Source organism: Tupaia chinensis, unplaced genomic scaffold (genome assembly GCF_000334495.1).
Source record: "Tupaia chinensis unplaced genomic scaffold, TupChi_1.0 Scaffold141399_1, whole genome shotgun sequence".
Taxonomy (NCBI): domain Eukaryota; kingdom Metazoa; phylum Chordata; class Mammalia; order Scandentia; family Tupaiidae; genus Tupaia; species Tupaia belangeri.
In genome coordinates, this window is record NW_006201261.1 from 275,281 (window position 1) to 291,762 (window position 16,482).

At 42.5% G+C, this 16,482-nt stretch overlaps 1 protein-coding gene across 1 annotated transcript in view; it reads right to left on the minus strand.

The window, feature by feature from the left end:
• Positions 1-16,482, minus strand: part of MCM3AP (minichromosome maintenance complex component 3 associated protein) — a gene marked incomplete in the record, with an annotated part of 67,198 nt that overhangs the window by 31,023 nt on the left and 19,693 nt on the right. Inside the window, 7 exon segments of the mRNA XM_014581962.2 lie at positions 1,666-1,762; positions 2,232-2,363; positions 9,428-9,528; positions 10,234-10,436; positions 11,067-11,305; positions 12,356-12,516; positions 15,672-15,834. Of these exon segments, the coding sequence (XP_014437448.1) occupies positions 1,666-1,762; positions 2,232-2,363; positions 9,428-9,528; positions 10,234-10,436; positions 11,067-11,305; positions 12,356-12,516; positions 15,672-15,834 (1,096 nt within the window).

Sequence of the window (16,482 nt, forward strand, 5' to 3'; positions counted from 1 at the left end):
CATAGGTGCACACACCCTATGGCAAAAATCTTAAAACAACAACAACAAAAAGTGCCATAGGGTACCAGGTTACAGGCCCAAAGGGACATTGTAATAGTCAAGAAGTAAACCTTTATTTTTATAAAATTTTAAATTTTTGAATTACCATTGAGAAACTGTAAAATCTTATCAGCATATCTGACATTTCTTATTAAAATCTCAAATACATGATAAATGCATATGGCTACCAAAGATGGCTACCTATGATCATGGTGGCCCTCAGTCAGAAAAAAATTTTTATAACAAAATTCTATCAGACAAGGGAACATAGAACTATATCAAATACATTTAGTCATGAAATCAAAGTAGATTAAACAGGCAAGACACACTTCCAGTAGCCCATCCTTAGTGATGCTGGAGACAGCCTAGGACTGAGCTAAACTTCAAGGCTCTGGGATTGCAGAACAACTTTCCCTGCATATCAGCAAGTCCTGGGTTTTACCTGTCTCTTAACATTTCTTACTTGGTTTAAGAACAGACATAGAGGGAACCAGCAGTTAGCGTAATGGCTATGTCGCTGGATTCCCATGTAGTCGACCGCGGTTCGCGTCCCAGACCCGGTGGCTTAAAACTCACGCCAGGCGCGTGTGTGGGCGTGAGAGGACAATGGAGGAGAAGGGATTGCGGTGTGACCATCCTCCCAGGGGGTGATTTCTCGCTTTCTGTCTCTATGTCTCTGTCTGTCTGGCGAGCGCACGCACCCTATAGCAAAAGTCTCTCGTGGTTACATCACTGGTTGGCATCACGGTTACATCACTGGACTCCTACATGGCCAACCCACATGATCAAGTCCCAGATCTAGTGGCTTCAAACTCATGCTGGGCACATATGCATGTGGGCTCAAAATCCCGAGAGGAAATGGAGGAGAAAGGACTGTGGTATGGCCATCACTCCCACCCTGGGCATGATTTCTCACTTTCTGTATTTCTGTTTCTCTCTCTCTGGCAAAGTGCACATGCCCTATAGCAAAAAAAAAAAAATCTCTCCCTTAAAAAAAAAAAAAATAATAATAATCCATCACTTACAGTAACTACAGAAACAGACTCCAACTGAAGGACTCATTAATTAAATGATACACTTCTGCCTATGAGCTGTGTTCCCTTCTGCATTGGAACCTATGATACATATCAACATGGCCCATCACCTTCAGGGCTACCTCAGGGGAGCTTAAATAAAAAGAACAATTACCCTTCAAAATTGGATCCTCTCTTTCCTGAAACTTGGTGGTGAAATTATTAAATGAAATTCTTAGGTGAGAGAGCTCAAAAAGGTCTAATATTAATGAAACATGAGAAAGGGTCTTCTCCTACTTGAAAAACACTAATGGTACATTAGAGAAGACTTGACTAGTGAATTATTTTGCTAATAGACACATTACCCTACCCAGGGCAGGGTCCATGACAAGGAAAGAATTAAAATTATTTCCCCCTGCCTCCACTCTCTGAAGCCAACAGAAGCATAAGTACTGAGATGGCACTTCATCATTTGCCTATCCCGATGATAAGCTCCTTGTTAAATTTAAGTGCATCCCACCTACCCTTGTTCATAAAACCTTGGTAGCCCTCTTCCCTCCTGCCAGTCTATACCCTGGCACTGCAGAACCCCAGCACTTTACTTACTTCAACTGGTTTCCCTCACCCACTCTTTCACCATGAGTTCCATAAGCTCTGCAGCCAGGCCTTGGCTCAGCTGAGTTAATACCAATTCTCTCTCTTGTTTCAACCTACAGTAAAAGATAAAGCACAAGGGTAATGTTTAAGAGTAAAAATAAGAGATGTCTGTTTTAGTCCTTGACCATGTAGATAAGGATTTAAATTATGCTCCCTACGTTGGCAAGACATCCCTATTCCAACTCCCCTGTCACCACCATCTCTCCCCTGCCTGTCCTGGCTAAAGAGTGGCCACTACTCACAAGGTGATTATGGCCTGGATACCCCCCCACACACACACTCCTTGGGCCAATGCATATGAGGGTACTATAGGGTGATTGGGAAAGCCATGACACATTTCTGCAAAGAAAAACAGAAAAGTACGTCATGACTTTCCCAACAACCTAATAAATGGGCCAGCAGGGGTCTGAGAGTAGCACAGTAGACTATAGGGCTGGCATTACAGGCTAGGACCAGTTTTCTCCTGTGTCCATACACTCTGACCTCCCTCCATGCCCTGCTATAAGGACAAGACACACTCACCTTTCCTCTTCAGCCTGTCGCCTCTCTTCCTCCCTTCTCTCCCTTTCCTTAGTCACTTCTTCAGCTGCAATGTGCCTCAGAATGCCTGCAGTTGCAGCTGTTAACAGATCCTCCATAGCAGCAATAGAAACACTATACAGAGAAAGCATTCAAAATCAGAAGAAAAAGAAAATCCAAGCAAACCACAACTAAACTTCCAACACTGACAAGGAAGACAAATACTTACTTGGCTTTTGGCATAAAATTTACACCTATTAAACATACAATCTACCAAAGTTGAAACAAGAAGAAAACCCTAGGGGCAGAAGGCTTCACTGGCAAATTCTACCAAACAGTTGAAGAAAAATTAACACCAATTCTCTCTTCAAACACACAAAAATTGAAGGAAAGATAAAATTTCCTAATTCTGTGAGGCCAGCATTGTCCTAATACCAAAGACACAACATAAAAACTTCAGGCCAATATTCCTAATGAATATTGATGTAAAAATTCTCAACAAATACTAACAAACTGAATTTGGCAGCAAAATTAAAAGATTATATGCCATTACCAAGTGGGATTTACTCCAGAAATGCAAAAATAGCTCAATATATAAAAGAAAACATTTCTGTTGCTGCAGAAAGAGCATCTAACAAAATTAAACACCATGTCATGACTAAAAAGAAAGAAAAAAACAAACTAAGAATAAAAGAGAACTTCCTTAATATGACAAAAGTCATATATGAAAAATGACATCCTTCTTAGTGGTAAAAGACTGAAAACTTTCCCTTAAAAAGGACTAGACAGGGATCAGCAGTTAGTGTAATGGCTATGTCGCTGAATTCCCAACGTAGCTGACCACGGTTCGAGTCCTGGACCCAGTGGCTTAAACTCATGCCAGGCGCATTTGCGTGTGTGCCCAAGATCCTGAAAGGAAAATGGAGGAGAAGGGATTGCAGAGTGGCCATTCCCTCTGGGGGGTGATTTCTCGCTTTCTATCTCTCTGTCTGTCTGGCGAGCGCACACACCCTATAGCAAAAACCTTTCCACACACACAAAAAAAAGGACCAGACAAGGATGCCCACTTTTGCCACTTCCATTCAAAGCAATACTGAAAGTTACAGCCATAAGTTAGAAAAGAAAAAGAAATAAAAAGCATCCAAATTAGAAAGGAAGAATGTAAACTATATTTATTCACATATTATATGATCTTATATATAGAAAACTCTAAGGAATCCAACAAAAACCTATTAGAATGCATTCAGCAAGGTTGAAGGATAAATATCAATATAGAAAAATCAATGGTATTTTTATATGCTATCAATGAAAAAATAAAAATATGAAATTAAGAAAATAATCTCACTTATAATAGCATCAAGATTAATAAAATAATTGGGAATAAATTTAATAAAGGAGGCAAAACTATATACTGAAAGCCATAAAACACTGCTGAAAGAAATAAAAAACAAACTAAATAAATGGAAAGACATCCCATGTTCACAGATTGGGAGAATTCAGTGTTGATGGATTGGAAGATGTAATATTGTTTACATAGTAATATTTCCCAGAGGAATCTACAGATTCAGTGAAACCCTATCATAATCCTAACAGGATTTTTTGCAAAAATAGAAAAACTCATCCTAAAATTCACAAGGAACCTGACTATCTAAGCAATCATGAAAAAGAATTAAGTTGAAGGATTCATGTTTTGATTTCAAAACCTACTACAAAAGCTACATTAGCCAAAAACAGTGTGATACTGACATAAGGACAGACACACAGACCAATAGAATAAAACAGAGAGCAGAGAAATAAACCCTCATATATATATAGCCAAGTGATTTTTTTTTTTTTTGTAGAGGTTTTTGCTATAGGGCACGTGCACTCGCCAGACAGACAGAGAGAGACAGAGAGATAGAAAGCGAGAAATCACCCCCCAGGGGGGAGGGCCACGCCTCAATCCCTTCTCCTCCATTGTCCTCTCGGGATCTTGGGCATGCACGCACATGCACCTGGCGTGAGTTTAAGCCACCAGATCCGGGACTTGAACCGCAGTCGACTACGTGGGAGTCCAGTGACATAGCCATTACGTTAACTGCTGGTCTCACCAAGTGATTTTTAACAAGGGGGCTAAGACCATTCGGTGGAGAAAGGAGAGGCTTTCCTAGTGAGGAAACTACACTACCATATACAAAAAAATAAAGTTGGACTCTTATCCTACGCCATATAAAAAATGAGAGAGAGACCAAAAGACGGTGTTAAGTTATCTCGCTGGACTCCAACACCCAGCAGCTTAAAACATGCTGGGGGCATGTGCCTACGTGCCTAAAATCCTTAGAGGAGAATGAAATAGAAGAGATGGCGACATGGTCATCTTCCTGGCGGGTGATTTCTCCCTCTGTGTCTCTCTGGCTAGCACGCATGCCCTACAGCAAAAAAACTCTCTAAAAAAAAAAAAAAAGAAGACATAGAAATGAATGAATCAAAGAACTTAAGAATTAAAGCTATAAAACTTTTGTTCATAGAAATGAATGAATCAAAGAACTAACTTAAGAATTAAAGCTATAAAACTTTTGTTATTGTTATTTTGTTAAGAGGTTTTTGCCTTAGGGCATGTGCACTTGCTGGAGAGAGAAAGAGACAGAGAGAGTGTGAGGGAAAATGAGAATCACCCTGCAGGGGAAATGGCCATACTGCAATCCCTTTTCTTCCATTCTCCTCCTGGGATCTTGGGCTCACACGCACACACGCCCAATGAGTTTCAGGCCACTAGGTCTGCTGTGGCTGGCCATGCGAGAGTAAAGTGACATAACTGCTATGCCATCTGCTGGCCCAAGACTGTAAAATTCTTAAAAGGGAAAACCTTTATGACACTGAATTTGGTCATGATTTCTTAGATATGACCCAAAAAGCACAGACAGCAAATAAAGAAAAAATAGACAAATGAAACTACATCAAAATTTAAAACTTTGGGTCCAGCAGATGGCATGGAGGTTAAGGCACTGAATCCCATATTGCTATCTGTGCAGTTCAAGCCCTGTACTTGGCAGCTTTAAAATCATGCCAGGCATATGTGCATGTGCGCCCAAAATCCCAAGAAGAGAATAGAAAAGGGATTGTGGTGTGGCCATCCCACCTTGGAAGGTGACTTTTCTCTTTCTCTCTCTTTCTCTGTCTCTCTCCGATGAGGGTACACGTACAACAACAAACTAACAAAAAAATAATATCAGGTCCAGCAGTAATGCTCTATAAATTCTGGACTCACATGGGAAGGTCCCTGATTCATATCCAAGGGCTCCCATACACTCCACCTGAGCCCATGCCCATGATCTAGGCTGGCAGGAGTGGACCACCATGTGAAGACCCTATTGGGAGTGCTTGTCTCTCTCGCTCCTGTTTCTATAATTTATGGAATAAATAACAATACTTTAATGAAAGAAATTTTAAATTTTGCACAACAAACAATGCTATTAAGAGAGTGAAAAGACAGGACCAGCAATTGGCATGGCTATCGCTGAACACCCGTGTAGTGAAACCACTTTGAGTCCCAGACCTGGTGGCTTAAACTCACGCCGGGCACATATGCATGCGTGCCCAAGATCCCGAGAGGAGAATGGAGGAGAAGGGATTGCAGCGTGGCCATCCCCCCTGGAGGGTGATTTCTCACTTTCTCTCTCTGTCTCTGTCTTTCTGGCAAGCACACACGCCCTATAGCAAAAACCTCTCCAGAAAAAAAAAAGGAAGAAAATATTTTCAGGGCCAGAAATGGTTAAGACAGCCATAGCCTAGTGATTAAGGGACCAGGATCCCAGCCCCAGTGGCATGAAAAACACAATGGGCTCATGTGCATGCATACCCAAATCCTGAGAGGAGAAAAGAGGAAAAGAGGTTGCAGCATGGCCATCCCTTTCTACATGATTTCTCACTTGCCATCTTTCTTGTCTCTTTCTCTGTGTCTATTTCCAGAGAGTGAACATGCCCTATAGCAAATTTTAAAATAAATAAATACAAAAATAAAATAAAATAAACAAACACAGGAGATCAAACCTGTTACCCTTATGATGGATATTATAAAAATGAAGCAAACAACAACAAAAATAGATGATAACTGGGACCAGCAGTTAGCGTAATGGCTATGTCGCTGGACTCCCACGTAGTCAACTGTGGTTCGCGTCCCGGACCCGGTGGCTTAAAACTCACGCTGTGCACGTGTGCGTGCGTGCCCAAGATCCCGAGAGGAGAATGGAGGAGAAGGGATTGTGACGTGGCCATTCCCCCTGGGGGGTGATTTCTCACTTTCTATCTCTCTGTCTCTCTGTCTGTCTGGTGAGGGCACGCACCCTATAGTAAAAACCTCTCCAAAAAAAAGACAGATGATAACAAGGGTTGGCAAGGACACAAAAAACCCTGGAGCATTGCTATAAAATGGTAGTCACTGTGGAAAACAATTTGATGGTTTCTCAAAAAATTAAAATAGTTTATATGACCCAGCAATTATAATCTAGCAAAATGAACTTTGAAGGTATTATGCTAAGTGAAACACGGAAGACATAAAAAGACAAATAACAGGACCAACAGTTGGCATAATGGCTATGTCTCTGGACTCCCATGTAATCGACTGCAGTTTGAGTCCTGGACCCGGTGGCTTAAACTCACGCTGGGCGCATGTGCGTGCATGCCCAAGATCCCGAGAGGAGAATGGAAGAGAAGGGATTGCAGCATGGCCATCCCCTACCCGGGGGGGTGGGGGGGGAGTGATTTCGTGCTTTCTGTCTCTCTGTCTTTCTGGTGAGCACATGTGCCCTGTAGCAAAAACTTCTCCAAAAAAGCAAAAAGACAAATACTATATTAATGCACTTATGTGAAATACCTGGAGTAGGCAAATTTATAGAAAACAGAGTAAAACAGAGGTAACAAGGGGCTGGGTAAAGGGAAAAAATAGGGAATTACTGTTTAATGGATATAGAGCTTCCATTTGTAATGATGGAAAAGTTCTGAAGTAGTGATCATATTAATAAATATATAACATCATGAATGTATTTTATGCCACTGGATGATAAATATAAAGATGGCTAAAATGTTAAATTCTATTAGGTATATTTTGCTATGTTAAAAAAATTAATCCCTGGGCTGGCAGGTGGCATGGTGGTTAAGGGCGCTGGACTCCCACATGGCCGACCACGGTTTGAGTCTTGGACCAGGTGGCTTGTTTTCTCACTTTCTCTCCTCTCTATCTCTCTCTGGTCAAATTAAAAAAAAAAAAAAACAAAAAAAAAAAAAAAAAAAAAAAAAAAGCCTATCATAAATCATTAAAAAAAAAAAGAATCCCATAAAAATAACATCTTTTTGGGGCCAGCAGGTGGCATGCTGATTAAAGGCGCTGGGTTCCCACATGGCGAACCAGAGTTCAAGTCCCAGAGCTGGTGGCTTGCTTTCTTGCTTTCCCTTTCTCTCTCTCTGTCTGGTCAAATTAAAAAATAACAATAACAAATGGAGTTAAATAAATAAATATTTTTTAAAATGAAAAAAATCATTTCTTTTTAGTTTCATTAAACATATATATCTAACTATAGAGTAAACAAATAGATCAAACTTCTAGACAAGGTTGAACCTTTTGGACAATCTAATTTTACACAGGAGAAATGACACCTTTTCTTATCACTGTGCAGTTAGTTTTTTTAAAGGTTATTTTTAAGATTTATTTTATCTTATTTTATTTATTCTTCTTCTTCTTCAATTTGATCAGAGACAGAGAATGAGAAAGCAAGGCACCAGGTCCAGGACCTAAACCACAATAGGATTTGTGGGAGTCCAGCACCTTAACCATCATGCCACCTGCCGGCTCCCATTCTAAGATTTTTAAAAGATGTTTGCAATCCTTGAGAAAACCAGATTCATGACATTTATTCCACCTCAGTTGGCTTTATAAAAGTTGCTTAAGAATCTGGAAAGATTTGTATCATTACATTTATTACGATTAAAGTAGGGACCAGCAGATGGCATGGTTACATTGCTGGACCAACCACAGCTCAAATCCCTAACCCGGTGGCTTAAAACAGCCCAGGAGCATGTGTGTGTGTGCCCAAAATCCCACGAAGACAATGGAGAAGGGACTGTGGTGTGGCCAACTCCCCTGGGGGGAAAATTTCTTACTTTCTGTCTTTCTGGCAAGCACATATGTATTATAACAAAAATCTCTCAAAAAAAAAAAAAAAAAAACTGAAGTAAAATTGTTTTGGCACCAGCAGATGAGGTAATGGTTACATCGCTGGACTCCCACGTAGTTGACCACGGTTTGAGTCCTGGACTCAGTGGCTTGAAACTCACAGTAGGCACATGCATGTCCAAAATCCCAAGAGGAGAATGAAGAAGTGATTGCAATGTGGCCATCCCCTGGGGGTGATTTCTCGCTTTCTGTCTCTCGTTTCTGTCTCTCCAGAGTATATGCGCCCTATAGCAAAAATCTCCCTAAAAATAAAAAGTGAATATTTAAAATTTTTAACAGTGAATCTCTCCAGAGAGTATATGCGCCCTATAGCAAAAATCTCCCTAAAAATAAAAAGTGAATATTTAAAATTTTTAACAGTGAATGGACTTTTACTTTATTAGATTTTTAAATTACATTTAAAGTTATGTTTAGGACCAGCAGTTAGCATAATGGCTATGTCACTGGACTCGCATGTAGTCGACCGTGGTTCGAGTCCCAGACCCAGTGTCTTAAACTCACGCCAGGCACGTATGCGTGCATGCCCAAGATCCCGAGAGGAGAATGGAGGAGAAGGGATTGCTGCATGGCCATCTCCCCTGGGGGGTGATTTCTCGCTTTCTGTCTCTGTCTGGCGAGTGCACGCACCCTACAGCAAAAACCTCTCAAAAAAAAAAAAAAAAAGTTAAGTTTAAAGAAAATTTTAATTTATAAACTTTAATAAACCATCTGTTGCCCAAAAAGTATATGCAAATGGAAATTATATGCCAGTGAGAAAGAGGTCAAAAACATAAGAAAAGCATCCACCTGGGGAACGAGGCCCACATTTAGGCCTCAGGAGATGAAAAGTCCCTGAAAATGGCACCAGGAGTTTTAGGCCTATACAAATGAGCAACTGTCATCTCTTGAAGAATGAGAGTGGCTATTTGAGAGGAAACATCTGGAAGGACATGTTTGGCCTCCAGCAAGTATAGACAGCTTCAGAGTGGGCTCAGCCCTAGATGACACTCACCCCAGAGCCGCAGCTGCATAGGCAGCCCCAGCAGTGCCAATCTCTTCACAGTCCCTCTGGAGAGCTTCCTGGATGAGTTCCTCTACCACTTGTGCTAGGTCCTATGGAGAGATTCACATGAAGGTCTAACACAAAGTTCTACCTAGAGCAGAAAATGCACTGCACAGCCTCAGGAAAGGCTTCCTCCAATAAGCGGAGAATTTGTGCCTTCTGGAGGGCACTGGAAATCACTGTTGGAAACCAACCTGCTGCTTGCTGGAAACCACCCTGCAGCTGGCCGCAGTAACAACCTTGGCCCAGATTTCTTGTCCACATCAAACATCCTCAATTTCTGTGGCCATTCTTAACACTCCCCTCAGGACTCCCTGATCCCACAGTGGGGTTATTGCCCCAACACCTGCCCCTCCTTGGGCAGCCACAGTAATACAGTCAAATCCCATACTATGCAGACCCTCTCAACCCCAAAGTCACCCTGTCAGTAGGCATGCAACTCTGTGATCCCACAGATCCTAAACAACCTGCCTGCTGGCCACCTCCAGAACACAAGGGTTGAGTTTAGCCAGCTCAGATACACAGGGCAGTGATGAGACAGAGGACAGTAAGACTGTTGTGATGGAGATGGAGCTCTATGGTTAGCCTAATTTGGTAAGTCTGAACTCTGCCCTCTAAGGCTGAGGACTTCCTTCAACTCTGCCTGGCTCCTGGCTTTTGAGGCCAGGTGACACAGCCCCAGCCCACAGGGCAGTGGTGGCAAATACACCTGTGCATAACAGGTTTCTCAGAGGCCTGGTCTAGAAGATTCCTACCGCATCAGAGTAGACGGGTACAGGCTTTGAAGAAAGTAGCTCAGACTGCATAGAAGGCTGGAAGGGGCTAGGTGTCAACGATGAGGTCAATGTTGGAATGTGAGGCAGAGGCACTGGCGAGGGTGTAGGGGCAGGAAGAGACTGCAGGAGGAGGCCAGGTGGGGGTGCATCTGGCTCTGCCCCACACTCTTCTCTATCCACACCTGAAAAGAAACACACAGAGGAATAAATGACACTACCAACTCTTGGTGCCCAGGACCATGTATACTGTCATCTCCAGGTAAAATCAGCTCTAGCCTATCCACAGTGATCCTGAGGACTGGCCTGACCTCCCTAACCATAATGGGGTACCTCCTAAAGATATGTCCTGTGAGATGCTGTGTGCTTCACGTAAAACAAGCAGTGTGATGTTAGAGAATCAGGAAGAGATACATCAGAGCTCTTCAGTCCACTGTAGGTGAGCAATAACTGCACACAAAGCCACACCCCTCAGCCCCCAAATAAGACACTTGCTTCTGGTATCAAAAAACTTCTAGAGGGAACCAGCAGTTAGCGTAATGGCTATGTCACTGGACTCCCACATAGGCGACCGCGGTTCGCGTCCCGGACGTGGTGGCTTAAAACGCACGCCGGGCGCGTGTGCATGCGTGCCCAAGATCCTGAGAAGAGAATGGAGGAGAAGGGATTGCGGCGTGACCATCCCCTCTGGGGGGTGATTTCTCGCTTTCTGTCTCTCTGTCTCTCTCTGTCTGGCGAGCGCACGCACCCTATAGCAAAAACCTTTCCAAAAAAAAAAAAAAAAGCTTCTACAGAGAAACTCTAGCTTCACTCACCTGCTACGTCCAAACTGGGTCTCTTAGTGCTGGGCAGTTCTGTGGCCAGGCTTTCCCCAACATACTTGTTCTGGGAGTTGAAACTGCACACTGGAGTGTGACGAGGGACAGGGGGCAGTGGCCCTCCATTCACGACTTCCCCAACTGACATCAGCAGCTTCCTAGTAATAAACACTGATTTCCTGGCCTTGCATAGTCCTTCTGGTTCCAAGAATGCTGATCGGTTCAGTTCGACACAACTAATTAGACCACAAAAAAGCCCAGAGAGCGTTACCGGGGGAAAGAAAGGCTGGTTTTCTCAGTGTCTCACTACAGCATGGAAACCCCTTCAGCTGAAGCAACAAACCCTAGCCTATGTCTTCACAGGCTGCATGCAAATGAGGAGGGGAGAGACAAGCCCCAGAACCCACTGCTGCCAGCCCTGGCATTCTGTTACACGCTATAGAACCACTTATCCTGATGTGCAAATGGCCCCACATGGAGCAACACATGCCTACATGTCCCTGTCTTGTGAATGTCACATGGCTCATTCAAAATCACCCCATTTATGTTAGGCCAAGACTGAAGGGAGGAAAGGTGAAGGGGAGGGGGTGGGAAATCCCCACCATGGGAAGTCAAATATAAGAGTGCCATTTTCTAGGACAGGGTTCAGGAGTGTTATAGTCTTAAAAGGCCCAACTAGAAGACTCTAGCATAGCATCCTGGTGCCTCTTTCTCAGCCATGAGAAGTGGGAAGTGGCCTGTCAAAGCCCAGCAAAGGCAGTCTTCAAAGGACAGAATAAGGAAGGTCCTAGCCTTTGTAAGAAGCACTGACTTTCAAGTCATGAAGAATTTGGTTCAAAGCTTGTGACCTTGGGAACCTTCCCCAGCCATTCTGAGTATCAGTGTGTTCATTAGGGAGGCAGCATGTAAAACATGCCTTCACCACAGCCAGATGACCAGCTGACATTTCAGAGCCCTTGGTTGGAATTTAAAAAGAAATAGAGAGGGACCAGCAGTTAGCGTAATGGCTATGTCGCTGGACTCCCATGTAGTCGACCGCGGTTCGCGTCCCGGACCCGGAGGCTTAAAACTCATGCCAGGTGCATGTGCGTGTGTGTCCAAGATCCCGAGAGGAAAATGGAGGAGAAGGAATTGTGGTGTGGCCATTCCCCCGGGGTGTGATTTCTCGCTTTCTGTCTCTCTGTCTGTCTGGCAAGAGCACGCGCCCTATAGCAAAAACCTCTCCCCGCCTCCAAAAAAAAAAAAAAGAAAAAGAGAAAGGCCCACAGTTCATTCTTGGTTCTTACCCATCAGAAACAGTGAGCCCATGATAGCTGAGGAAATCTGTTGCCTCTTCAGTGTCTCTAAACAGCAACATGCGCACCACACCATCTAGAGGAAAGACGGTGGATCGCTGTGTGCTCACAGTGTATGCAACATTGAGCGCTCTGAGTGCATCCTTGCGGATCTGAAAGGAAAAGCGGGTCACTACAGTGACAGATGACCCATTATATGCAAACATCAGCTACCCAACAACCACAGAAATGACCAGAACATGGGACTACTGAGGCAGTCCCTCTAAGCAGTATGTTAGGCAGGATAGGTGCCCAGAAATTATAGGCAATGCACGTAACAGCAAGTGCCTAGGAATACTGCTAAGCAAACAGCCTGAAAGGAAAGCATGGTCCATAAAAGATTTATAAGAAAAACCAGAAAACAAACTGTCTATCAACAATGGCATGTAAAATAAATTGCACAGCATCACTCAGTGAAAGGTTGTGTACTTGCTAAAAAGCCATCAGGAAGACTGGACTGCCATGGAAACATACAGAATATGGAATCAAGTGTAGTAGCTAGAGATAAAATTGTTTCATAGCATTTTAAGTGCCTTAAAAAAAAAAAGAAGACAGGGCCAACAGGTGGCGTGGTGAAGGCGCTGTACTCCCACATGGTTGATCACAGTTTGAGTCCCAAATGTGGCAGCTTCACTTTCTCTCTCATCAAATTAAAAATTAATTAATTAATTAAATCAAATAATTATTTTTTTAAAAAAGATAACAAAGGAAAGCATGTGAAACACTAACAAAAATCACATTGGAATGCTAGGACTATGAGTGACTACTTGCTGTTCCTTTTCCAATGTGCTTTAATTCAACTAATACTTACCAAGTATTCACTACATGCCTGGCTAAGAATATAACAGAAAATGAAACAAAATTTCTGTTCCCACTTAGCTGATGTGCTAAGGGAAACATGCAATGCTTTAAAAAAAAAAATACATAGGCCAGGGAGTGGCACGGTGGTAACACAACTGAACCCACATGGGAAAGGTCCTGAGTTCATGACTGGCTGAGACTAGGGGTGGACAGAAGCATGAAGAGCCTGTTAGTGGAAACTGTCTGTCTCTGTGTCCCATGAAAGAAACAGACTTTAAAGAAAAGGAATATGCAACATTCACGTAAATGGTGAATAAATGCAATAGATGCAAAAAAATGCAATGGCAGAAAAGGGAGCACTGATGGGTGGTTGCTTGGTTAGGGGTCCTGTTGAGAAAGTAACAGCCAAGTCAAGACCTAAAGAAGGTAAGAAAACAAATGCCAAGTGGCTCTGCAAGGGCAGAAGATAGTAATGAGATCAACAAGTGCAAAGACCAAGGTAGGAGTCCCAGAGCTAGTCAGACAGGAGATCTCGCCCCAGCAGCACTGCAAGGAGGGAGCAAGACAGTGGCACTCTGAGGCTACTATAAAAGAGAGAACAGATTTTTCTATGGAAAGAAATCTTTTAAAAATAAATAAATAAATAACTTAGGGTTCTCTTTGTTTAAACTTATTAAAAATGGAGTTTTTTCTTCTTTATTCATGATAGAACATGAAAGAGAGAGAAGCACCCTTCACAGCATCTGATCACAATGCAATTCTGTTCCTCTCGTCCTCCAGCCTGTCAGATCTGACACCTGTACAAGTGCCTATTGTGTTCTGTCTGATCAGGCCAGGGATTCCAACCGCAGTCACCATGTGGGACATACCTTTTCTTGAGCAGCGTATTACCACTCTGCTACTGGGCCAGGCCAAAAAACAGTCAACATTCAGGGCCAACAGGTAGCATGGTGGTTAAAGTGCTGGACTCCCATATGGCTGATCATAGTTCAAGTCTCAGACCCAGTGGCTTGAAAATCATGCTAGGCACATGTGAGTGTGCCCAAAACTCTGAGAAGAGAATAGAGGAGAAAGGCCTGTGGCATGCCATCCTTCCTGGGGTGGATAATTGGTCACATTCCTTCTCTCTGTCTCTATCTCTGGTGAGTGTATGTATCCTACAGCAAAACCTTTAAAAAATAAAAAAGTCAAAAAAACCATTTAAATAAATAAATAAGTCAACATTCTAATAGCATAAAATACTAACTCTTAAATTTTATTTAACAGTTTGGGACCAGCAGGTGGCGTGGTGGTTAAGGGCACTGGACTCCCATATGGCCAACCAGGTTCAAGCCCCGGACCTGGCGGCTTGCTTTCTCACTTTCTTTCTCTCTCTATCTTTCCCCCCGTCTCTGGTCACAGTAAAAGAAGTAAATAAATAGCTAAAGTTAAATAATTTTTTTTTTTTTAATTTAACAACTGTACTGAGTTTCTCAAGTGGCAGGATTTTAGAAACTTTTTTACTTGTTCCAAAATTTCAGATCTGATAAAACCAAAAAATTTTCTAAAGATCCTTGGCCTGGATATAGTCACTGATAACAGGAAGACTTGGTATGTGACAGAAGAGGATGACCTGAAATCACAGACTAAGTGGGGCAAACGCCTCTCCACTCAGTGGCCTCCAAGGACTCCCAGCAAGCATGTCAGGTGGCATCCTTGTACCCTACAGGTGGGATGAGCAGCACAATGTATGCCAGGCGAGGAGACGTACGCTAGGAGGTGAGCAATGATACTGGTCACATCTCTCTGAGCCAAGATGCATGGGTCTAGAATAGTAAGTGTTGGGATGGGGAGTTCTGTTAGATCCCCCAAGTGTCCCCCACAGGGGTGGAGCTGAAGAATAGACTTCGAAAATTCTGGGACCAAGAGTTTCTACTCTGCATGCAACCCCACGTAAAGGCCTGGTCTGTCCACTGCCTCTGTAACCCCAGCGCACAGCCTGGTGCTCAGCACACTATGTAGCAAACAGCAAACTCTTCACTATTTATTGAAGTGAATTTAGCATCACCCACTCAATCCAAAAATTAAAATTAGTAATAGCAGGAAAGTTATGACGTATTTTTCTATGTTTTTCTATGTAAAAATGTATCATTACTTTCCCAATGACCCAATACTAAGAATTTCAAAGTTGGGGGTTTTGTAAATTTGCTATGGAGCAATTTTCATGGTAGATGATGGATAGTGCTGAACTTGCAAGAGTTCTCTTACTTAAACCAGGAGACAATGTTCCCATTACACACTATCTTCTGAGTGTGTAATGGTGATCAGCAGTATGACCCCTGTAAAATGGAGCTCATGGAGCTGTTGCAAGGGTTACATAAGACTCGCACATGCTAGCTTAGAAAAGCTATTAGAACAGAGAAGCACTGAGTATCACAAGGAACAATCTGCTTTTTTCCAATTCTGCAAGCACAGTTGGGTTACTCACCTGGTTAAAGTAATAGTGTAAAAGACAAGCATTCAGATAAGAAGCTGACTGGACCAGTTTGAAAAATCTCACAAAATTATTACTATTCAATGCAGCAAAAGCCTGAACAGCAAATTTCACCTCAGAGGAGTTTCTAACAGCAGGATGAAATTGTTGTACTTCTCTGTTAATTAAAGAAGATAAAAGGAGTTAGAGTGTTATTTTTAATTTAACAGAATTTCCATAAAGATAGATGTGATAAATAACTAGATTTTAACTACACTGAGAAAGAGGGAATGAGTGGTGAAATGTTACATTATATTCACACTTCACTAACTTGGAAGCTACCCCACTTGGACTGTATCGGCTGTTAAGGTTTTCTTTAAAAAGATGACGAGTAAACAAATTCAAGCAACAATTTAGGAATCAATTATTAAAAAGTTACTTTAAAGTCATGCTAACTGACAGCCAACTGTATTTTGACAACAAAGTCCAAAACCAGAAAACTTTGTTTTGTTTGGCAATATACTAATTCAACAGGATTTCTCAAGATCGGAGATAAATGCTTATCCTACAAGAGACTACACTGCTATTTTTCATAACTAATCTATAAGGTTTAATTTTACAACTTAAAATCAATCACACGTCTATTGTTAGATAATCTGCAACAAGATTCTAGGGCAGGGACCAGCAGTTAGCATAATGGCTATGTTGCTGGACTCTCATGTAGTCGACTGTGGTTCAAGTCCCAGAACCAGTGGCTTAAACTCACGCCAGGTGCATGTGCGTGCATGCCCAAAATCCTGAGAGGAGAATGGAGGAGAAGGGATTG